At 44.1% G+C, this 25,779-nt stretch overlaps 1 protein-coding gene across 10 annotated transcripts in view; it reads left to right on the forward strand.

Moving 5' to 3' along the window:
• Positions 1-25,779, forward strand: part of TENM2 (teneurin transmembrane protein 2) — a 1,186,617-nt gene that overhangs the window by 1,008,941 nt on the left and 151,897 nt on the right. For all 10 annotated transcript variants that reach the window (XM_054488238.2, XM_054488240.2, XM_063665336.1 and 7 more), the window contains 2 exons: positions 5,050-5,245; positions 12,447-12,548. In XM_054488238.2, coding sequence (XP_054344213.1) covers positions 5,050-5,245; positions 12,447-12,548 — 298 coding nt within the window. The remainder of the gene's footprint in view (positions 1-5,049; positions 5,246-12,446; positions 12,549-25,779) is intronic.

A 25,779-nucleotide genomic window follows, 5' to 3' on the forward strand; every position in this document is an offset into this window, starting at 1 on the left:
CTGAAAAACACAGGCAAGGCCACACTCAGGGAAGCCAGCCCCCACTGGAGCACGGCTGTCATTCCTCCCCCTTCCCTGAGCACTCAGCCCCTTTGAAGGAGAGCAAAGAAATTGTGCTGAGCTTTAATGAGGAATCAGCCGTGTGCACTTTGCCACAGGCCTGGCTGGAGGCAGAAAGAAATGAACAGGCCCCCATGAGTGAGCGACCCACCGCAGCTAAGTCATTCCCACCATCTCTGGATGCGACCGGAGACCCTGTGGTCATGTGGCTTCAAGCAGCCCTAGCTCACACGTGCCGCTTCCCTGCAATCCCACCAACTGCTGAGCGTGCCCTGCCATCTGAGGTAGAATCAACATCAGACGTCGTCAGGAGGCCAGCGATGCTGCCAGTGCAGAGTGAGGGGAGTGGCAGGCTTCCCCGGAAAATGTCAGCATTTATTGCTTTTCCCGTTCGCGTTGACCCTCAGCAAGAAAACGTCCCAAATAGCATGAAGTCATCCCCCCTTTTTGGGGGGTCCTGGACCCAGTAATAACATCTTCCCGAAGGGCAATGAGTCTGTCTTTAACCTTGCCCTCTCTGGCAGGTGTGTATCAATGTGGTTTCTAGAAGCATCTCTGGGCTGCCCACTCCCTGCCTGTGGCCGCCTTCCCTTCTGGGAAAGTAACAGCCCCCGCTCCATGGTCCAGGCTCTGCTGCTCTCCTCCCGCTCCTCTGGAAACCCACTAAGTTATCTTAATTACCATTCCTCCTCAGTCTCTGCCAAGAAGTGGGGAGATTTATAATTGGATCAGTCAAATATTTGCTATGGTTTATTTCTTTGCCTCTCAAGCTCTCGTAAAAGTTGCATTTTCATGCCACTTTGGGGTATGACTGATGACTCAAAGGCACAGCCCTCACATTGCATGCCAACGTGGGTTATTTTTCAGAGGCCAGGGAAAAGGAGAGAACAGGGTGGGGAGAGGTGGTGTTTACTTTGGGTTATTGTGCTATCATCCTCTGGGTGGCTGCAAGAGACACAAGCGGCTTTGGGAGGCAAACTTCCTCCCGCAGCCAGCCCGTGTACAGACACATCCTTCTATTGGGATTTGGTCATGTGCCTCCTAAACCCCTTCCAGAGCTTCTGCAGACCTAATGGGTAGGACCGCTGCAGAGTAACCTCTTTAGTCACCGAGGCACAGTTTGGTCCCCCAAAGCATCCCCATGTCCCGAATTGATCACAGTGAGGTCCTAGAAGAGAGGAGCCAGATGTCCCCAAAACTAAGCCTGAGTTATCAATTCCCAGTGTTGAGGGATGAAAAGGAAACTCTGGCCAGGGCCTGAGCTTTTGGAAAATGCCCTCCTTCTAGTGTCAGCCAGTCTGCCAAGCAAGCTGGCCAGGCTGCAGCCTAGGAATCCTAGAGAGCAGAGGCTCCCCTGCACCAGATGGCCTCCTTGCAAGCCAGCTTCTCACTGGCCCCCAGTCTCCCTATCCTGGAAGGCAGTCTCCATGGCTGGCTCAGTTTATTCTCCCTGCATTTCTAGCCTCCAGCCCTTGCCCAAGTTATAGCAGCAGTGAATGATGCTGTGTGATGCTGCTTGACACGTGTTAATCTATGCATAGTGACCCTATGTACACTCTACTCTAGAGCACTTTGAGATAGAAAGGAGGAACAAGAGGTATAAACTGGGACATTCCTGGGTAATTGTGATAAACAAACACCCTACACATAATAGACTGGAATTTGACCAACAGAAGATGCTACATCTTTTCCTGGGTGGTCCTGTCCTGTTGTCCTATAAGAAATTATCTTGACCAGGCGCGGTGGCTCACGCCTATAGTTCCAGCACTTCGGGAGGCCAAGGCGGGCGGATCACAAGATCAGGAGTTCGAGACCAGCCTGGCCAACATAGTGAAATCCCATCTCTACTAAAGATACAAAAAATTACCCGAGTGTGGTAGCAGGTGCCTGTAATCCCAGCTACTTGGGAGGCTGAGACAGGAGAATTGCTTGAATCTGAGAGGTGGAGGTTGCAGTGAGCCCAGATCAAGCCATTGCATTCCAGCCTGGGTGACAGGGCGAGACTCCATCTCAAAAAAAAAAAGAAAGAAAGAAAGAAAGAAATGATCTTGAGGATCATTTGGCCTGACCTGGGAAGGAAGAGGGGCAGTAGTTCTGAAGTCCTTACTCTTCACCACTCTACCCTGCAGATGAAACCCCGGTCTTCCTGGAGTCTATGTTCTTCTTAGTAGAAAGACAATACACATAAAAATAAATTATATCATTTTAGGGGGTAATAAGTGCTTTGAAGATAATAAAGCACAATAAAGGGCTACAGGATTGAGACACATCAGACACCATATCATATCAGAGTCGATATCTTCTCCCAGAGCCCCTGGCTAGCTGATTCTTCCTTAAATGAAAACTGCCCTCTGTGCTTCTGTGCGGGGGGACTCTGAGGAGCCAGCCAAAATAGAAGTCTTCTCTTTCCCCTGAAAAATGCCTGTTCTTAGAGTAATTTACTGGGCTGGACGGTGAGCACTGCCACTAGTCCCAAGCCATTTCCGTGTCCCTTGGCTGGTCAGGCGGTTCAGCAAGAGATGACTGATGCCCAAATTAGTAATGAGCAATGGCCCCACACAAGTAATCACCTTCCCCAAAACTCTTCCTTATGAGGGTGATTACTTGGACCCGAAATGAAGTAGATCCTTCTCACCTCGGCACCAAGGAAGTTACAGCCATTCCTCTGGCTGACAGCAATTTGTAGACACGGGTCTTTGCGGTTGGACATTTTCGAGATTGCTAAGGAACAAATGCTTTGGTTAGAAAGGTCTCCAAAAGCAACATCGGTTTGTCATATCACTTTAAATCATTTATTTTATCCCACAAAGACAGCTGTGACCAATGGGATATGGGGTAGAGAGAAGCTAAACACTCTCATTTCTTGAGAAATGGAGAAAATTTCAACTTCGAAGCAGTGGCCGTCGCCAGCGCCCCACGTGTGAAACTAGAACCACGCACTGCTCGTCCATGATCATTATGATTTGCAAGTAGGTGACTCATAGTCCCTAGGTACTTAATAAAATGGTTATTATCTTCCCGGCCCTGCCCTAAGCATTATCTCATGTCATCCTTATAACCTCCCTGAATGTTAGGTGTGATTATTCCCTGGTATGAAAACCAAGAAGAAGGTAAAAGTAGATTTGCCCAACATCAAAGAATAGTAAGTGACAGAGTCAGAATTCAAACCCAGGTTTGTCTGATGGCAAAGCCTTTGTGTTTAAGATTATAGAGTCTTTTGTTTTCAGTGATCACATTTCAGGTAGAAAAACTAGCGATTCTGACGACGGGAAAGGCACATTAGGAGATTCCTGGAGTTTCATTCTATGAAGTTCGTAAAAGAGGTTATAGTTGATGTCTGTAACCCATAAAAACCTTTTTATGGAAGGGAAAGTGGAGAGATTGCTTAATCCTACAGTGGTGGTTTTCATCGGCTAAAACCTACACTTTGAATGTTCTCTGGAAGTCAGCATGCAAGTGACTTTTCTATGCAGTGATTTTGCAAGAGTTCACAAGATTAGTCCAGTTCTACTGGGGTTTTATGGATTTTCTTGTCAACAAGTAAGAAACACTGGTGTCCTCTTTGCCTTCTCCTTCATCCTCTCTGTCCAGCCCATGTCAAGCCCTGTCACCTCTTCCTTAGAAATGTTCCTCCAAAGTTGTCCCCCGCTTCTCATTCACTGTCCTAATCAAACCCTTTTCACCTCACCCCTGGGTTTCTGCGATCACTTCCTAATTGGTCCTCCTGCTTTCATTTTTTCTCCCTTTAGAATATCTCATATCCTTCCTACAAACTAATTCCTCAAAACATCCCTTTCATCACATCAGTCACTGCTCAAGAGTCTTCAATAGCTCTCACTTGCCTGCTACAGCATTTCACCTATTATTTAGAACAGGCCTCTCTTGGGTCCCATTTGACCTCCCCATCCCCTTACCCTGGTAGCCTTAGTTGACCACTCTGTCTCTCATCAATCACTTCCAGTTCTGAACCTGATTTCCACTGAAGCAAAGTTAAACTTTAACTGCTGGTTTATCCAAGGCCAGGCACTATGAGGGCATGAACACAAACACCAAGCCAGTCTGTGTCTAAATTCTTGCTTGGCCACTTAGGAGCTGTGTGACTTTGGAAAAGTTGCTTGACTTCTCTGAGCCTCAGCTTTCTTATCTGTAAAATATGGATGTAAATAATACCAAGATAGGTACCAAATCAGGGTTTCTTCAAGAATTGAATAAAATGATAATGATGATCACGATGGCCAACATGTATTTTGTGTTTGCCGGGTGCCAGGCACTGTTCTAGGTATTATCTGAATCCTCACAACAACCCCATAACATAGATACTCTTATTTTCAGTTTTGCCAATGGGAAAACCAAGGCACAGACAGGAGAAGCTAGTAAGCACCTCATTGAGGATTCTCTCAGGCTCCATAGCCCTCATCATAGCCCTTCTGCTGTGCCATTTCTCCTAGTAAATGATCAATAAAATGGTAGCTGGGAACATGGGTTCATAATTCCTTATCTGAAACTCTCAGGAAACCAATTACATTTTGGAATTCAGAATTTGGAGGATTATGGAAAAGTTATACTTTGCATATCCTCTGTATTACATAATACAGAGGGGGACTGGAGCAACAGCGTATACCACTCCCCCCACCACACACACACACACACACACACACACACACACACGTACACACACACATGATGCACATCTACAAAAAAAATTTTAAAACTTTGGGTTAAAGCTCTTTGGATTTCAGGACAACAGATAAGAGATCGTGGCCTAGAGTAATAAAAGTATTAATAGTAGCAATAATTATAAAGCATAATAAATAATGACTGTTATTATTGTTACACCTTTTGCGGCTCTTGTTTTCCTGGATAAATTCATGCAAAATGTGCTACAAAGAAGGTCCTTCTCCATTAACAAATGGGTGGGGGGGAAGGTGCCAAGTATGGAACCACATCCGCACCTTGTCTCATGCATAGTACTCTCTCTCCTTTTCCCAGTATGACTTCATGGAACGTCTGGACGGGAAGGAGAAGTGGAGTGTGGTTGAGTCTCCCAGGGAACGCCGGAGCATACAGACCTTGGTTCAGAATGAAGCTGTGTTTGTGCAGTACCTGGACGTGGGCCTGTGGCATCTGGCCTTCTACAATGATGGAAAAGACAAAGAGATGGTTTCCTTCAATACTGTTGTCCTAGGTAGGTGTGGGGTCTCTAAGATGGTACGCCATGAAGGGAAGATGGAAATGTTCTGGGCTTCTCTGCAGAAGACACATCTTCTAAGGTGGTTTCTACTACAGATGACAACCAGCCAGGATCCTTTGTTTAGGCCTTATAGTGTCACCCACCTGAAACTAGCTCTGATTAAATGGAAATGCTGCTTAAACCATGAAAAATCCACCAAGGATGAAATTGAGGTTAAGAGTTTGGGTCAGACTGCCTGGGTTGAGTCGTGACCACACTACCTAAGCAAATCACTTGACTTTGATAAGCCTCAGTTTCCTCGTAGTAAAATAGGAACTAACACGAATGCCCACCTCATAGGGCCATCGTGGGTATTAAATAAAATAAATATATAAATCTCTAAGCATATAGTAGAGAAACTACTGGCGATTCACATCAGCTCAGAATTTTTCTTAAAAATAAAGGGAACCTCAAAATATTAATAAAAAGTGATTTTTAAAAAAACTTTAAATCAGAGAAATTATATAGACACTTAAAAATCATGTTTTTATTCTTAAGTAGGTAAATCTCAAAGTGTTTTAATTAAGTACTTATCATTTTGTCATAGGGTAGCCCTGCTTTCTATTAGCTATCAAGGGAAAAGCGAAGTTTCAACCAAAATGTCCTCATACATGCAATACGAAGCTCTAAAAGGGCCATTTGCTTGAGGAAGATTTCATAAAGTTTTTCTACAACAAACCCTAAGTATGTTAACAAGCAAAGAAGCTGCAGATATTTTCATTAAAGTTATGTTATTGGGATTTTTAATCTTCTCCTGACAATAATAATTGATCCTGGGTAGAAGCTCTGTGAATCAGGGAAGATTATTGGACCCATTTCACAGAAGAATAAATTGAGATTCAGAAAGCTGAATCTCTCAAAGACCCAGGTTGTGGAAACAGTGGAAATGGCATGGGCTTCTGGGTCTTGTCCACTGCCTTTGTACAACACCATGTGTCCCAACAACTCTTAGTTGTAGATCTCAAGATTCACTGGGGAAGCCCACACAGGGTGGCTTCTTGAAGAAAGACCTGGTAGCTCCAGCATTAAATCCAAGATTTTCTTCCCCACATCTTAACTGGGCAATTCACTTATCTCTCTGAGCCCCAGTTTCATCATCTGTGAAAAGGTAATGACCACATCCAGGAAGTAGAGGGTGATGTGAGTATCATGACAAATAAAATGTGTGTGGCATGAGTTGGTGGTCACGAAGTGACATCCGATTATTTTTTTTTCTTTAGGAATATGCCTAGTATCGCTGTTTTTCCATTGATTACATTTTAAGAACTTTTCTGTTGGTCCCATGGATTTTCCCGAGGGGCTCCCTGACTCTTCAAAGAGCTACGTAATGCAACCTGAAATTCAGGTGGCAGTTCTTCATCAGCGGCCACAACTTCAGAATGGTGTAAAATCACGTAGAGTTTTGGTACTGACTGTGGGATTCAAGTCAATCCTTATTCCTTCTGCTAAGCAAAGACTGACCCTATCAAGGCTGGCCAAATGCTCCAAAGCAGGAGTTGGCTCCACTGTAGCCCATGGGCCTAATCTGGCCCACTGCCTGTTTTTATGAATAAAGTTTTATTGGAGCAGCCCCGTACATCTTTTTACATATTGTCTGTGGCAGCTTTTCCACTGTCACGGCAGAGGTGAGTCATTGCAGCAGAGACAATATGGCCCACAAAGCCTAAATCGTTACTCTCTGTCTCTTTACAGACAAAGTTTGCCAACCCCTACTCTAAAGTCATGTCATAAACTTTGTATAATGAAAGTCAGTGGAGAAGCGTTCCACAGAGGGAAAATACTCAGAATTAGGTTAGGTACCAAAGGGGAAGAAAAGTAATAGGGTAGAGGCTAGCTCACGAAAGGAAAAAACTAGAAACAAATTTGGAACCAGCTTGAGATGTTGAGATTTTTAAAAATCTTTAGTTTAAGAACATGATGAGAAATGACTTCGTTTGTGTCACTTTGTGTTTAAACTCAAGAGGCTTGACACGTACGTGACAGCACACACCCTGCACAGCAGCTGGCTCAGCTGGGGTCTACAAGAATTCAGAGAAGTGGTTCATAACAACAAGAACAGCTATGCATTTATAGAGTGTCAACAGTGTGCTAGCCCCAGTATTATGCCTTCATGTCTCTTGCTTCCTCAACCCATGGAGTAGCCACATGAGGTAGCACTATCACAATTCTCTGCATTTTCCAACTGAGGAAGCCAAGACAAAACGCAGTTAGAAAACTTGCCCAAGGTCACACACAGCCAGGAAAAGGTGAAATCAGGATTCATACTTTCCAGAGCCTGTGCTTTTAACCACTGGATTTCTTTGGATTCTAGCCAACTAACTCCTTTTCCCTCTAAACTTAGCACATATTTTGGGGTCCGGATTATTTCACAACAGCTTCTGTCCTCCTTTTCCTTTATCCACATGGACCCAGACATTGTGGTAGTGAAATTCCCTTCCCCCAGGCCATCACTCACCCTGGCCTGTTGGAGCTGGGAATAGCAATTCTCCCAAGAGGATCTCTCTTGTCTGGTCTGTAGCTCAAAGAGAAAGTCAAAGGTAATTGGCCTAATAGTTGGGCAGACATCTTGATGGAGCAATGATAGTAATTGGCCTGAAATGCAGGGAAAAGAACAGTGTTTTATTTGGTTCAGAGGTTCTCCCACACATACCTATCATCAGAACATTCTCCATCAAGAGCAGCCAGGAGTGCTGTAAACCCCCGTGATGTGAAACAGAAAGAAAATGTTAGACAGGTGTCTACCAGCGATCACACTAAATATACCTTTGACTCGGGGAAGTCTTTTGATGTGTTTTGGAGAGAAGCAGCCTGCTTTCAGAAATGAGTTTCTTCTCGAGACAACGGAACAGCTTTGTGGAAGCACGATGCCGGCCTCCACTTGGATAAAATCCCATTTCCTGGGCTTGATCTCACATCCGGAGGACACTTCTTCCTCAAGAAAATGTAAACAAAAAGGAAAACTGATAATATCTTAAAAATAATATTTAACTGAGTGTTGGAGAAAGGGGATTGAAATGTGAGCTCCTTTATATTTTAGCTTTGCCACATAATTGTTTTTCCCTCAGAAACTATCAAAATACTTTAAATATGAGTTGTTGGGAAAGTTAAATGAAAAATACTCTTTATTACAATTTTTGTTTATTTTGGATCCTCCTACCCTCCCACACATGCACACACACGGACACACACACATAAGCACACTTCAACAACTATTTACCAAGGACCTATTGTATACGAAGCATTGAGAATACCTCGATGAACAGTTCGCATCGAGAGCTTGGTGAGAGAAGATAGATATATGTAAGAATTACAGGAGCAAAGAGGAAGTGGTACAAAGCCCAGATTGAGGAAAGTGAGGAAAACACCCAGGAGCTGAGACTCAATGATAAATACCTCAAGTGAAGCCCTCCAGCCAAGCAAAGAGACTTTGCAAAGATCTCGGGCCTTTTCCATGGGACTGTGGTGGCAAAGAGCTTCCTGGACCTTTGCTGCTTGATCGCCGAAGATGTAAGTTTTGAGAACAGAGAGCCTTGATCTCAGGAATGTCAGTTTCCACCAAACCATCCCCAGACCCAGATGCTCAGTGAGAAGCAATCTCTACCTCGCTGTAGGAATGACTTCAAAAAATGCAAGCTGGAGAATGATGTTCCTCTGTTTAAATGTTTCATTTGTTCCCAGAAGTTCCAGAATAGAACCCAAGTCATCCACATGTTCTACAGCAGGGGTCCTCAACCCTAGGGCCACAGATCAGTATTCACCATAATGTCTAATCAGTGGAAGCCCTGAGCTTGTTTTCCTGCAATTAGATGATCCCATCTGGGGGTCATGGGGGACAGTAATAGATCATCAGGCATTAGATTCTCATAAGGAGCGTGCAACCCAGATCCCTCCATGTGCAGATCGCAATGAGGTCTGTGGCCCATTAGGAACCGGGCCACAGAGCAAGAGGTGAGCAGTGGGTGAGCAAGTGAAGCTTTATCTTTATTTACAGTTGCTCTTCATTGCTTGCATTACTGACTGAGCTCCGCCCCCTGTCAGATCAGCAGCGGCATTAGATTCTCACAGGAGGGCAAACCCTATTGTGAACTATGCATGCGAGGGATCTAGGTTGTATGCTCCTTGTGAGAATCTAATGCCTGATGATCTGTCACTGTCTCCCATCACCTCTAGATGGGACCATCTAGTTGCAGAAAAACAAGTTCAGGGCTCCCACTGATTTGACATTATGGAGAGTTGTATAGTTATTTCATTACATATTACAATGTAATAATAATGGAAATAAAATGCACAATAAATGTGTGTGCTTGAATCACCCCAAAACCATCCCCAAGCCCCAGTCTGTGGAACAATTGTCTTCCACGGAACCAGTCCCTGGTGACAAAAAGCTTGGGGACTGCTGGTCTGCATGTCCCTGGATGATCCATCTCCCTGCCTGGATCTCTCCAAACTCAACTAATGTCACACTGTCCCTTGTTTGCTACCCTGCATCCACATTGGATTCAATTCCTTTGTTTCCCACCCCAGAGCCTTTGCATAACCTATTCCTCTGACCTGGAATACCCTTCCCTCAGCTCTTTGCTTACTGGTTTCAGCTTATCCTTCAGAGTCACCTGCATAGAGTAGAGAGGCCCTCCCTGAACATTCTCTTTAAGTAGCTTCCTTTCGTTACTCCATCTCAGTATCTTATTCTGTCCAAAGCACTTACTGTAATTTTTAGTTATTTAATTTGTTTGATTTTTTTGGCTTGCATTCTCTATTATTGTGCAAAGCTTTATGAGGGTTTTGCATGTGAGGGGACTATATCTGTCTTTGTCACCATGGTATCTCCAATGCCTTGTTATATAGTGCTTTGCATATAGTAAGTGCTCAGTTAGTAGACTGAATCATATGTAAGAATGTGATAGATCTGAGATCTTACCCTAATTGCAAGCTAACATGTTAGCCTGACACAGTTTCATGGATGCCATCAGAAGACATGAGACTCATGGGTCAGAGACAAGGGACTTTATTACTCAGAGCAATGCAATATCCAGAGTGTCAGCACGTGTTCTGTTTCCCAAGCCCCAGTTCCCTCAGAGTAACATCTCAGGGCCTCCCTCAGGTTGGGTGATGCCAGTACATGTCGTGGGTTGCATTGCAGGAGAAAAACCCTGAGCTTACTGAACCTGAGTCTCTTAGAATGGGCAGTAAGCGTGCTTATTCTTTGTTCCAGAGGGAGACATTGTCTTTACTATACTGGGTAATAAGTAAACCTGCCTTTTACTCAGGAGAGAGACACTATAGCTGTCTCCCAAGGCTGTTCCCAATACAGACAGCCTTGAAAAGATAGTTCAGAACTAAGGCAGTCAATGCCTGTGCTCTCAAGACATTCAGAAACATGAGAGACCCAGGGAGAATGATCTCCCAGCACCCTGTGAAACTGCTGATTTGCTGATCCACAAAAGCACCTAACGCTTTTTGAATGAGTGATGAGTAAATGAAACAAATAGGTAGCCACCTGGATGCTTCTCAGCCAACATTTACACAGCTAACCTCAAGGAGTTTCAGTCTGAAATGTTAATTGTTGTTACACATTAAGGAAACTGGCTTGATGGGGTCTACGGTCTTTTGTCTGATTTTGAAAAAGCAAACATACTCATTGAGGTTTCCTCAGAGTGCCAGAAACCAACTACAGTGTAATTCTGGAAGATGAGAGCTGAGAAGGGAAACACTGTAGAAAGAAAACAAAACTGTGTGATTCGAAGTTTCAGTCCAGAGTGGGAGTAAATGGGAAATCACGTTTAAAGGCAACACATCCTTTATCATTCTCAGGTAACTCCATTAGGAACAATTAGACTTCACAGCCTTTCATACCTTGTCACCAGGTCAAAGTCCTCAACTCTCCAAGGGTGATATAACATCACATTTTGGGAATAGTGGCTTATACTTTCCTTTTGATCTTAGTAATTTGGAAACTGAAGGTCTAAATGTATTTTGTTTTAAGACAAAAGTTAGGATGATGGTAATAATTTTTAAAGAATATGACTTTCTGTGCAGACCCAAATCCACATTAAAAAGTTCCAAAATCATTCCTTTGAAGGTATTACGTGAGAGTACACATAGAAAGGTAAATCACAAGATAAGACGGTGATGCAGGTTAGAGCCAAATGTGAACTAATTTATTTTTATGAAAAATAACATCCTCAAAAGCTAAGCATAAAAGGACGTTTGTGTAACCCCAAACCTCCTACTTAAAGAATTCCAAAATCCTGCCTAATTTAAGCAGTCTTATGCATTTGGGTTTTTCTTTTGTTAGAATTCCTTAAAGCAAGGAATATTTTTACTCTACAAATCTGAGGTTAGGAATAACTACTCCTATTTTGAAGAATCACTCTCTATACCTAAGGCTAAAAACTGATACCCTGCACATCAGACCAAATCTTAACTGAGTGGGATGATGAAGGTTGGGGGTGGTTGTGGGTACAGTGTTTAAAAACTTGTCGACATTTAAACATGGGAGCTTTCATAGTTTTTAAATCCAGACTGATAGTTTATTTTTTCTATTGTTTTGTTTTGTTTGTTTGTTTTGTTTTTGAAATTGAGTCTCGCTCTGTCGCCCAGGCTGGAGTGCAGTGGCGCAATCTCAGCTCACAGCAACCTCTGCCTCCTGGGTTCAAGCTATTTTCCTGCCTCAGCCTCCCAAGTAACTGGGATTACAGGCATGCGTCACCATGTCCAGCTAATTTTGTGTGTGTGTGTGTGTGTGTGTGTGTGTGTGTGTTTAGTAGTGATGGGGTTTTACCACGTTGGCCAGGCTAGTCTTGGACTCCTGACCTCATGTAATCCACTTGCCTCAGCCTCCCAAAGTGCTGGGATTACAGCTGTGAGCCACTATGATGGATGAGATTGGTAGTTTATTCTTAAACAGTGAAAGTTACAGCACTACTAGCCCTGCATTCCTGCCTGGGGCCATCACCTGGAGAGCACTGTTCAACCTGTCCCAGTCCCCACCATTCCCTATTCTCTTCCTTCACTCATTCATATTCCCGACCAATCCCCTATTATAGGTATCTGAGGTTACCACCACTGGTCTTTAAAAGTGGCAAGTTACTAATGGTTAAATTACTGCACCAGTAGGCATAGGAAAAGGTAATCACTACATTTATCTCTTTTTCAGATTCAGTGCAGGACTGTCCACGTAACTGCCATGGGAATGGTGAATGTGTGTCCGGCGTGTGTCACTGTTTCCCAGGATTTCTAGGAGCAGACTGTGCTAAAGGTATGTGCCACCGCTTCCCTGCTATGGTTGGAAAACAGACCCTCCCTAGGCTTCTCTGAGTGGGTAACAGAAGAGGCACCCAAGTAGCCTTCCCATCAAATTCCCCCGAGACATCTTGCAAGCCCATGCATGCCAGAAGGCATAAGCCTTTGGTAAAGAGTAGGCTTTGATTTATGACCATTGGCCAACATACCTATAGGAGCAGGGCAGTTATCCTTGGCACTGAGGTGTGCTGAGAAGAAAGATGTGCTAAAAATGAGATGGTCGGATTTCCTGTAAAAGCAGAAGTGAATTACCATCACTCCTTTCTTATAATCATTAACTTCTATGTAATGGAAGATTAAGCATCTCAGGGTTAGTAAATTTCATTCATTCTGGCCAGCTACACTCTTAATCTAGGAAGCGCTATTTATCTTGGAGGAATCGGTTTTAAATTGTATTATTAATTTATCTACACTGCTGTGCACAGAATAGCTGGAGCCCTGAGATTCTTGGGGGAAAGGTAATATACGAAAGAAAATGCTTCTCACAAGAACAGAGAATTTAGAGGCTGCACACCTTGCTTGCAAGAGACCTTCAGTGTGACTTTCAAATGGCTCTATCAGAGGCAGGTATAGTGAAGAGCAGGGCATCTCACACTTTTACCCACAGGCACACACACAGGCACAGACAGAGATATACAGACACATAGACACACAAGTGTATATGTCTAAATACAAGTAGGAAATTGAAACAAAACTCACAAAGTGATATTTTACTCCGTGTTTCTTTTCTATTCTATTTCATTTTATATTTTATTTTATTTTTTTGAGATGGAGTCTCACTCTGTCACCCAAGCTGGAATGCAGTGGCGCAATCTTGGCTCACTGCAATCTCCCCGTCCTGGTTTCAAGCAATTATCCTACCTCAGCCTCCCAAGTAGCTGGAATTACAGGTGTGTGCCACCACACCTGGCCAATTTTTGTATTTTTAGTAGAGACAGGGTTTCACTATGTTGGCCAGGCTGGTCTCGAACTCGTGACCTCAAGTCATCCGCCCACCTCATCCTCCCAAAGTGCTGGGATTACAGGCATGAGCCACTGTGCCCAGCCTCATTTTTTTTTAATACCAGTTATGACCCATTACACTGATTTTCCACCCACTAATAGGCCACATCACAGTCTGAAAAATAGTGAAGGGGCAGTTAAGTGCACTTGCTGCAGAGTCAGGCAATCCTGGGTTCCAATCCCAGCTCTGCCATTGGGTATCTGACATTAAGTGACTGATTTAACACTTCTGAACCTTGGTTTCCTCATCTGGAAAAGTGGGGGAGTTACTTCCTAGGTTTATTGTGAGGATAGTGTAAAATAACACACACAAAGCTCTTAGCAGGGCACAATAAGGCCTCAAAGGGCTTGACTTTCTTATTTAATTATGCATATTATTTTATTTATTTATATGTTTGACTAATCTTCCCATTATTTTTATATGTGCTTTATTAAAAGACCTTCCTGCCTTGACTTTCTGCAAGACAATCATTAATAAAGCTGCTCTGTAAATACTAAATAGTGCCTGTCCTTTCCCACCCTCACCGCAATTGCTCTGAAAAATACTATTTCAAATAGTCTCAATATTTCAAAGATGTGAGGGTTCCATGCCTACAAATGCTGATAAGTGAAGGGGGCTTTCTGTACTTAAAGTTCTGGGTCTGATGGCATGTGCGTGAGACTTAATTCCTAAATGACACCGCTTACAGGTATCTCTTCTATCACGCAGTATGGTGAAAGCTTCGATAAACTTAAAAAGAAGGCAAGGTTTGTAGTTCTCCTTGAAAAGGTCCTTCACATCCCTTGTAAGTTGTATTCCTAGGTATTTTATTCTCTTGGTAGCAATTGTGAATGGGAGTTCACTCATGATTTGACTCTCTGTTTGTCTATTGTTGGTGTATAGGAATGCTTGTGATTTTTGCACATTGATTTTGTATCCTGAGACTTTGCTGAAGTTGCTTATCAGCTTAAGGAGATTTTGGGCTGAGACGATGGGGTTTTCCAAATATACAATCGTGTCATCTGCAAACCACAATGAGATACCATCTCATGCCAGTTAGAATGGCGATCATTAAGAAGTCAGGAAACAACAGATGCTGGAGAGGATGTGGAGAAATAGGAACGCCTTTACACTGTTGGTGGGAGTATAAATTAGTTCAACCATTGTGGATGATAGTGTGGCGATTCCTCAAGGATCTAGAACCAGAAATACCATTTGACCCAGCAATCCCATTACTGGGTATATACCCAAAGGATTATAAATCATTCTGCTACAAAGACGCATGCACACATATGTTTATTGCAGCACTATTCACAATAGCAAAGACTTGGAACCAACCCAAATGCCCGTCAATGATAGACTGGATAAAGAAAATGTGGCACATATACACCACGAAATACTATGCAGCCGTAAAAAAGGATGAGTTCATGTCCTTCGCAGGGACATAAATGCAGCTGGAAACAATCATTCTCAACAAACTAACACAGGAACAGAAAATCAAACACCACATGTTCTCACTCATAAGTGAGAGTTGAACAATGAGAACACATGGACACAGGGAGGGGAACATCACACAGTGGCGCCTGTCGGGGGATGGGGGGCTAGGGGAGGGATAGCATTAGGAGAAATACCTAATGTAGATGATGGGTTGATGGGTGCAGCAAACTATTATGGGTGCAACAAACCAGATGACGGGTTGATGGGTGCAGCAAACCATATGTATACCTATGTAACAAACCTACATATTCTGCACATGTATTCCAAAACTTCAAGTATCATTTAAAAAAAAAAAAAAAAAAAAAAAAAAGACAAGATGCCGCCCAACAGCTCTCAGGGCTCTGTGTCAGGCCAGAAGCCACCCAACAGCTCTCTGGGCTGTGCCAGGCTTAGTGCACTCTGTCAATGGCAGGGGGCACATCAGCAAAGTGAACAGTGGAGACTGGACCTCCTCCTAGCGCCTCCCTCAGGCTCTGAGGGTCACTGATGGAGCAAGGAGAACAGAGAACAGCTTTTCCTAGCAGAGGCTTTAAAGGAAGGAAAATCTCAGTGTCATTTGAATGGCTTTCCGTGCGTAATCTAATTTTCCTAGGAGTGAAGGCATTAATGAGAAGAAGGACAGAGTCGTCCTTTTATATGTGGCTGCAAATGGGCTGAACCCTCAGCCGCACGGCCTGTGAGCTGTAAATGTATATTAACACTGACACGCATCGATGTATTATTAATCCTAAAAACCATGTGTGCTCTGACTGCACATCCAGTTACTGGCCTTTTAAACCTAAGTACCCCGGCCATTTAAGAACCCTTTGCTCTAAATCCATTTGCAGATGAGCGTGCATTCTACATTATGGATCTGTAATGGGGTGTCCATTTAGCTGCTTAAAAGGACTCTCGGTGTGTTTTGCATTCACCACCTGCACTGTGGCAGGGCGCACGCTGCAAGTGTACATTATGCATGGTATATAATTGATCCTTGTGAAACAAATATTGAGTGGATGTTAAGAGTAGTTATTCCTCCATACTCAGTCGCTGCTCCTGAAATCGGGCTTTGAACTTGTATACTTTAATTTAGCTGTTGCACACCGTGGACAAAATTGAAGTGTTTAAAGAATAAAATTGCTTTTCCCCTATTTCTCCATTTATTCTGGGTGAAGTTGGTTGAAGAGTGTTAGGAGTAGGCTTCTACCTTTTTGCCCTATAGATGTTTTTCCCTTAGTATTTTTTAAATGGCCACAGTTTAAGCTACTTCATTGTTAACAAAGTGAAATTTCCCCTCATTCTAAAACCTTCTTTCCCAATCTTTGATCTTTCATGTACCACCTTTATTATTTCTGGCAATTTCATGGGACATAAGTATTATTAATCACTTAACATATTTCTTTAAGTCAATTCATTATAGTTCCATAGATTTTTTTTTTTTTTTTTTTTTTTTTTTTGAGACAGCGTTTTTGCTCTTGTTGCCCAGGCTGGAGTGTGATGGCGCAGTCTCGGCTCACCACAACCTCCACCTCCCAGATTCAATCGATTCACGTGCCTCAGCCTCCTGAGTAGCTGGGATTACAGGCATGCGCCACCATGCATGGCTAATTTTGTGTGTTTAGTAAAGACGGGGTTTCTCCATGTTGGTCAGGCTGGTCTTGAATTCCCGACCTCAGGTGATCCACCCGCCTCGGCCTCCCAAAGTGCTGGGATGACAGGCGTGAGCCACCGCACCCAGCGATAAATTTATTTTAAAAAGAACAATGTCAAAACCAGAAAATTGAAAAAGGGAAAACTATAGGAAATGTTAGCGCCCCCATTAACCCTATCTAGAGAGTAATATTTTCCCTTTGATTAGCATCCAAGCCAAGTCAGCTTCTTACACACTTATTTCACATCAAGAATCCCAAAAGTGGACTTGAGCACACATAAGCCTGGCGTCTGGAGAGACTCAAGCCTTGAACACCTCAACTCATAGCTATTGGCTCCTAAAATAACAAAATTCCTTGACCACACCTGTGGGATGAAATGAGAAACAAACACAAGCACACAGGTTTCACTGTACCAGGTTCAAGTGCAAAAATCTAATGATTAGCACTGAATTTATTTCTGAAATGTTAAGCCTATACTTCCAGTTGTTTTTAAATAACAGCTAATAGCTTTTAAGTACTCAATATGCACCAGATATTGTGCAAAGTACTTAATACATACTCTTATTTGTCTTCATATCAATGATAAGAGGTAAATTCTATTTTTTTTAATTATACTTTAAGTTTTAGGGTACATGTGCGCAACGTGCCGGTTTGTTACATATGTATACATGCGCCATGTTGTTGTGCCGCACCCATTAACTCATCATTTAACATTAGGTATATCTCCTAAGGCTGTCCCTCCCCACTCTCCCCACCCCACAACAGGCTCCGGTGTGTGATGTTCCCCTTCCTGTGACCATGTGTTCTCATTGTTCAATTCCCACCTTGAGTGAGAACATGCAGTGTTTGGTTTTTTGTCCTTGCGATAGTTTGCTGAGAATGATGATTTCCAGCTTTAACCAATCCTCCCCACTACAATTTTTTAAACATTTTATATTGAAATCATTTTAGACTTGCAGACAAGCTGCACAGATAGAACACGGAGTTTCCATACAGAGCGTACCCAGCTTCCCCTATGTCCACATTTTAAATTTCCGTAACTCAAAGATCGAAACCAAGACATTAACATCCATACAAAGCCATTAGCTAATTTACAGACTTTTCCTAATTTTGCCCTTTCTTTCTCATCCAGGATCCCACATTGCATTTAATTGTGACATCTCCTTCATCCCTTTAACCTGACCAGTCTGTGACAGTTCCTCCATTATTCCTTGCCTTTAATGACCTCGACCCTTTAGAAGAGCGTTAGTCAGGTATTTTGTAGACTGTCTCTCAGTATGGGTTTGTCTGATGTTTTCCGGTGATTGGATTGAGGTTATGCATTTTTAGCAAGATGCTATGCCCTCCTCAGTGCATTACATCAGAGATGCACTTCTGATTTTAATAAGAAAAAAAGTAAAATGTGGTTGAATAAGTGAGTGTGCATATGTGTGTGTGTGTGTGTGTGTCTTTGTTCCCCCTCACACATAAGGCAGAGAGGTGGGAAGTCTTGATCCCATTGGTCCTGCACAATTTAGCAGTGGCTATGACAAGTTGTCACTCACAAACAACTTTTGGGTTTAAGAAGCTGCTGGGTGTTGGCAGGGAGTAACCCTGAGCCAACAGAATGAGGTAATTGGCTAGCAAGTGCAGAGACAGGTGCCCCTGAGTCTCCTGCTCCCCGGAACAGGGCGCCCCATCTCCCGGCTGTGGGCCATGATCAGTGTCCTTCTTTCTTTTCTGATTTGTTTGTTTGTTTGTTTTTTGAAACAGAGATTCGCTCTATCACCCAGGCTGGAGTACAGTGGCACAATCTCAGCTCACTGCAACCTCCTTCTCCCAGGTTCTAAGCGATTCTACTGCCTCAGCCTCCAGAGTAGCTGGGATTACAGGTGCATAACACCACACCCAGCTAATTTTGGATTTTTCATAGAGACAGGGTTTCACCATGTCAGTCAGGCTGGTCTCAAACTCGTGATCTCAAGTGATCCACCTGCCTCGGCCTCCCAAATTGCTGGGATTACAGGTGTGAGCCACCAAGCCAGGCCTGTCCTTCTTTCTTGATAAAAACTCTTAAAAGGCCCCAAGCATAAGGTCCTCCCTCATCACAAATTCGCATTCACCTTTGTTCCTTCACTGACAGCTGTGCCCAGGATTCCTTGGCTCTGCCAGTTTCTGTGACTGCAGGCAGCCGGCAGACTCAGGCCCTCCTGCCAGGGGGAGAATTTGCCACGTTAGCAAGAGAGACTCTCATCACATCCAAGCGACCGGGTATGTGTCCAAGTGACAGAAATGCGGATTTACTCTCTTGACCTCACACTACGCCTCCCGTGCCCTCAGATGTGCAGTGCAAATGGCAGCTCCTTGTCTTCTTATAAACCTGCCAGTCTGCATCAGGCATCTGAAGACATCCTTGCAGTGAATGGAGGAATCAGTCAGCATGCGTTTGCAAGAGCGTTTATTCCGCAGCCCTCACCATCTCAGGGGCCCTGAGAGGCTCCAACGGCAAAATGAAACTGACCCGCGCATGGAAATAACATGGAATGGATCTAACACATTGTCCTGAGTCAGTCGAGGGGACAGAACTTATTCGTGCATTCAGTGAATGCTTGTGATGTGCCCACTGTGAGACAGGTACTGGACTAAGAGCCAGACTAGAGGGAGGAGCCAGGGAACCACAGGCTCTGCCTTCTGAAAGCTTCCGGTCTGACCAGTTCGTATTAAAAGCAAGGGGGTAACGTAAACGGGAGTTCAAAATGCTGTGATGCGGACTTTGAATGCCATAGATATTCCAAAGGAGAAAATAAGGAAGTTTATAAAGCAATAAAATGTGCGTGTTATAAATGGGGGAGTAAGTTCCACTGGTGGTGTCTTTAAGGATCACTCCAACTGTGGAACTCACGCTGAGAGAGGCATGTGAAATTCAGGGGCTTATCGTACTCACAGATTCTAGAGAGGGAGCCACAGCACACGTGCAGAGGGCCATGTAGGACCAGCTCCAAGGGATCGGGTTCAGCCAGGCAGGTGGGAGCTGAGAGAAAGTGAGGGCTGGTGGCCAAGTGCCTTTATTGCTGAGTCAGGGTGGAGCAAAAGGCATGGGGGTATTTTACTGGTGCATTTGAGTGTCACTAGATCGCAGTCAGGGAAGGCAGGAAGGGGAACCTGGGGCAGAGGCCGGCCTTATCACACAGGTGCACCTGGTCTCCTGGGCCGTGAGAGACCGGGTCGTGAGGATGCCTGTAAGGCATCATGAACATTTGAAGTTTTCAAAATTTTTAAATAATTCACAGTGGTGCGAATCAATGAACATAGCCAATTAGCATCAGGGAATATGGAGAAAATTCCACGGAGAAGACTGAATAGTATAGAATTGCATTAATTGAGCAACTTAATAGGCAAGCTATTCAGATCCAGGGCTTCAGGAAAAATGGCATTTCTTTCCTGGCAATTTGTACCATTTTCCATCAGGCACCTGTCGTGTCCAGCAATAATTGTGTTTATTATTCAAGTTATTGTTTATTCTACAGTTTTTTGTTATTACTATTTCCCTTGCATGGTTTTCTCATTACTGTAATGCTATTTGTTGTGGGCTAGAGGTTTTTTAATTATTATTCCTTTCCCTTGTATTTGCTTTTATGTGAAGGCTTTAACTTCAGGTGCTTCCTCGGATTGTTTGTAAAGCAGCCTTGCATTTCAGAAGAGCACTAAGGTGTCTGGGTTTTTTTTCTATTTTGACACTGGCTTCTCAGATGGCTTATCTGGGCTGAGCTTGAGGCCTCAACCTGCAGCAGAAACTTAATACACCAGAGCCGTAGTTGTTAGGTAATGCGTATTTAATAGCTATTAGAAATGACAACTCCTGCTGCTGAACAGCTGTCAGTGGAGGCCCAGGAATGCCACAACCACGGGAACATAAAGTCTTCTCTCTGGGGGTTGGTTTCAGCTCCTACCCAGCTTCTGTGGAGCTTTAAAAAAGAAAAAAACAGGAATCTTGCCATTTTTCTCCTGTTAACTGGCAAATGTACCCACCACCCAATTCCTCATGGCTACATGCCAGCGCTAAAAACAAATCATCATCATCATCATCATCATCATCATCATCATCAGAGCTGACATTTATTGAGTTCTTACTATATATGCCAACCACTGTGCTGAACAACTACATAATTATGTCATTTAATCATCAGTAGCCCTAATTTATAGATGATTATCATCCCCTTTTATAGATGTGGAAAATGAGGCACACACAGAGTTTAAGTAACTTGCTCAAAATCACTGAGCAAGTAAGTGGAATTGTTGGGATTCCAACCAGGCAGTCTGGCCTGGACTTTCAACACTAGACTAGCCATGAGACTGACCTCAGAGGTGAGGCATAAAGGAATTTTGTCTTTGCAGGCAGCTTGTGCGATGGTTACACACTAGAATTCTGAGTTTGAACCCAAGTAAACTTTTCAGGAGAGGAAACAAGAGTTTCCGAGGTAGAAAGTGGCAGAGCCAGAGTTTGAAACAAAAGCCCCTGGCCTGGTGCAGTGGCTCACACCTATAATCCCGGCACCCTGGGAGGCCAAGGCAGGCAGATCACTTGAGCCCAGCAGTTCATGACCAGCCTGGGCAACATGGTGCAATCGCATCTTTACAAAAACTATGAATATTAGCTGGCCATAGTAGTGAAGACTGTAGTCCCAGCTACTCGGATGGGTGAGTTTGGAGAATTGCTTGAACCTAGGAGGTGGAGGTTGCAATGAGCAGAGATTTTGCCACTGCACTCCAGCCTGTGCAGTGGTGAGAGAAAGAGACAGAGAGAGAAAGGGAGAGAGAAATCTTCTGACCTCAGAGCCTGATGCTGTTACCCTCTCTCTTCCCAGCCACCAGGCGCATTCCATCACCTTCCTCTTCCCACCACCTGCCAACTCCTGTTCCAACGACCTCCAACAATCTCTGCTCCATTTTTCTTCTCTATCCTTACAGCTGGATTTTTCTATATAAATATTAAGTTGTGGGAGCCACTGCCCTGCTCACTTGGCTACCAACCTCTCCATGATAGTATTTCTCCTCCCCACCTCCAGAGTTCTCCAGAGTTCTCCCAAAGCTCTTAGGGGCATGTCACTACTCTCCTCAAACACCTTCAGTGGCTCCCAGTTGCCTCCCACAATGGTTATAAAAGCTTCGGTTTAAAGACCTGGATCTGAAGAGATTGTTATCAATGTGTATTTCCAGGTTTCACCCCCATGCCAGCCAATCTGACTTGTAGGACTGGTGTGCAGCTCAGGAATGCCCCTTTTTAGCAAGCCCCCTGGCGAGGTCTGATGCAGGTGGTCAGGGGCCACATTCTGAGAATGAAGATCACATTCCTTAGAATGATGTCCAAGGTCATCCGTGATCTAAGCTATTCTCACACTGTCACCTCCCACTGATGCCTGAACGCTCACTCTAAGTTCCCGATAATCACCCTTCATAAAGTGTGAGGCCCTGCTTCTTCCTCTTTGCTCAGGCTGTTTTCTCAGCTGGAATGTTCTCATCAATCCCAGCCTTTCCTATCAAACTGCTGCTCATCATGGAAAGCCATGCTCACAGGTCGCCACCTCCCTGAAGCACCCTCAGATATGACCCTGCAGTCACCTGGGCATGGCAACATCGCAGCAGTGGCCCCTGCCACATGCCGGCCACCTCCTATCCAGGTGGTTCTCCTGCTGATGACAAGCTTCCAGCAGTCCCTTTTGTACCTCCCTGTATTTAGTTTGGTACCCAGGACAAAATATGTGCCTGCTAAATGTCTGGTTACTTGAATAGAGGAGGCAAGGCTTATAAAGATGAAATATGGCTGGAAAATGTCACAAGAACCAAAGCAAGTGCTAAAGAACAAGGTTCTAATTTGTCGGATCAATCATGCAGCAATAAATCAGCCACCTTTGAGGCACGGAGGGAGGGCATGAGGAAAGGAAGGAAAGAAGGAGGAATGAAAAAAGAAGGAAAGAAAAGTTTACAGAAAAGAAATGCCATTTATTCCACAATTTACGTGCATTGTGTCATAATAGCCAAGTGATTAAGAAGGAAAGCTGTAGAGTTTGAATTTGCTAGGTTTGAATTATTGGTGCTCTAGCTAACCGTACCCATTTTAGAAAATTACTTAACCCCTCTGAGCCTCAGTTTTCTCATCTGTAAAATGGAGACAACAGCCATTTTACCTATTACATTGCTGTGAGGTCCAAAAAGTAAATACATGCAAACTGTAGAACCATGCTTGGCACATATTAAATGTTAGCTAGTATCCACCTTCACAACAAGCCTTTGAAATCATTCATTGTTATTATTCCTATTTTACAGTAAAAGAAACAAAGACTTAGAGAAAATAAGCTACTTCCCCAAGGTTACATAGCAGGGCCATGTCTGCCTGGTTCTGAAGCTTGTGGTCGTGATAGCCATCCAAGAGAGAGATGTGGCAGGAAGACCCCCCGAATCCAGGACAGTGTGACCACTCCTGAAGTCCCCAACAATAAGTACTGCCAGCAGCTGGGGCTCTCTGAGCCCCCTCTGGCTCTGCCTCACAATATGCTCTCCTGTCTCCCTTTAATAGACATCTTCCTCTGCACCACGGAGAACAATGACAAAGCTCTTAGTCCCCTCCCTGAGGGTGGATGGTCCTCCCCGTCACCAGGAATACTTCCCTCAGAGCTTCCTTCTCTCTCCGTGAAGGAGGCTCAGGTCCCAGCTGTCCTTCCTGAGACAGCCAGGGCTGCATCCTAGCTCCTTCAAACCTTCCATCATTCATACCCATATCCTACTACCACCCCATCTTGCCCTGAAATCCTCATTAATGCAGACAGGCCATGGACCATGACTGCTGCCCAAAAGAATGTCCCTCAGCCCACCGCAGCTGGATGGCCAAATCCCACCTCTCTTTCCTCCCACCCCTGACCTGAAGAAATGTACAGGGATTCTCTGGCAGCAAAGGCCCAGAAGCAGGAGCTTGAAGCAGGTGCACTTGGTATATGCTTTGCAGAAAGCGACTGAGCAGACATCCTTGGCAAAGTCACCTTTGATAAAATAGCATGAGAAGAATCGCCACCACCTATTGAAGATCAACTACATGCCAGGTGCTGTGCAAGGGGTTTTAAGTGAATTCTCTCATTTCATCCTTGTTTCAGACGTCATGATCATCTCTGTTTCACAGCTAAAGAAACTGAGTCTCAGAGAGATTCAAGACCCTTGCCCAGGTATGGTTTTTGAACTATGTTCTTACCCACTGGATTAGTGATACCCACACTGGAGCCCTGGTTGGAATCATCTTTTAACACACAGATTGCTGGGCTCCACCCGGAATTTCTGATTCAGTAGGTCTGGGGTACTAGCATCAGGATTTTGTTAAATATCCAAATGCTCAGGCCTCACGTCAGACGTTCTGAGTCAGAAGCTGCGTTCTAACAGCGTCCCCAGATGACTCCCATGCACATTCAAGTTTGAGTCTAGATAAATTGACCTTGAACTCTGCTCGGACTGCCCAAAGAGAACAGAGATCGAGGCAGTCGCATCACTTTTGACCTCTCATCCCCCTGGCTTGCCAAGCAGGCACGGAAGAGCCCTTTCCTCCCCAGTTTGGGAGTTGCAGTGCACATTATTTGGTGGCCACGTGCGAGTCCATGCCTGCAAGCTCCAAAACACGGCAGCTCGTGATGTTTCTCATGGCTGTTGCATTACCAAACAGAAATCACTTTGCGGGGCTTCAGTCCGTCAGCCCTCCCCCAAGTTAAATTGCTTCTGAGACTAAAAACCCTTCTTTCTTTTTTTCCTTTTTAAACTACTAGATAAGTAGCAGAGCAGCCCTGGAAGGCAGAATGTCTAACCCTAGGGAAACTTGTAGATGTGATGCACACAGAGCTGGGGGAATCCTGTGGTTTATGGGAAAACCTTTCGTGCTGGGAAATAAACCAGTCTTTAGAAAGAGGTCAGCTGGGATGGGGGACGGGGAAAGGGTGCTTTACCCTGTCTTGTCGCTCTACAAAGTGACCAGTTGGAACAGTTTTCTCCCAGTGAAAACAGTGATGATAAAATTCTATCTAGTGATGACTACGTGCCAGGCTCTGTGCACAGCACCTTATATCATTATCTCATTTCCTCCCTTTGGAAACACTATGGGGTAAGTCCTGCAGAATTCTTATCCCACTTCAAAGATAAAGCAATCGAGGCTGAAAGCAAAGTGTCCATAGTCACACAGCTGGCAAAAACAAGGGAAAGAAGAAAGGAAATTCAGGCTAACTCCAGTAAGCCGACACCATGCTCAGAACCATTCTGCCTGCTGAGAGGCAGCATTGGATGAGACAGACCCCCTCCCATGCCTTCAAGAAGCTTCCATGCTTGCGAGCAATAGGACACCAACAACTTGCAAATTCATCTTGATGCTCCAATTACAACAAAAGCGTAAACCTACTTCAGTCTGTACTTGAGCTGCAGAAAAGCTTACTGTGTACTCCGAAGAATTTAAATATTCATTATGTAATTAATGCTGTTCAGTCTCACACACACATACACACAAAAACTGAGACTTTTTTAAAGAACAGCTTAAGTACTTATCGATTGAGAACTTTTATAACTCTCAAAATGGAGGCATCCCCATATCTCTACAGGTATTTTAAATGAATTGAATTAATCATAGGCTTAAAAGTCTCTTGCGATCTTCGTTAACTTCCCTGGGTTTAATTAAAACATCTGTGCACTTTTAATTTATCGATTCATCCAACTCATATGTCATGTTTTCAACACACCCCAGCATGCTCTGCATCATTTTTAACCCGATTTCCACTTAACTAAAGCAATTAAATTCACCCCGGATTAATTAAAGCATCCATACTTTCGTGCTTAAGTCAGCGTGTGCTTCTTTCCCAAATGGCTCCTGAATGTCAGAGATTTGACACACCTGATGAGTTTTTTGTCCTCCTGGAAATTCTTCCCTGAATCACTTTCTTGCTTATTAATGTGCCATTTGACAGAATGAGAATGAGGAAGTTGGTGCAGATGAACTTTGGCCCTCTGAGCCAGGGACTCTGACCCCATCTGTCAGAATGCACCATCTGGTTTCCTCTCTTCACGGGGGTGCTGCCGGC

Source organism: Pongo pygmaeus, chromosome 4, assembly GCF_028885625.2.
Source record: "Pongo pygmaeus isolate AG05252 chromosome 4, NHGRI_mPonPyg2-v2.0_pri, whole genome shotgun sequence".
Classification (NCBI taxonomy): Eukaryota; Metazoa; Chordata; class Mammalia; order Primates; family Hominidae; genus Pongo; species Pongo pygmaeus.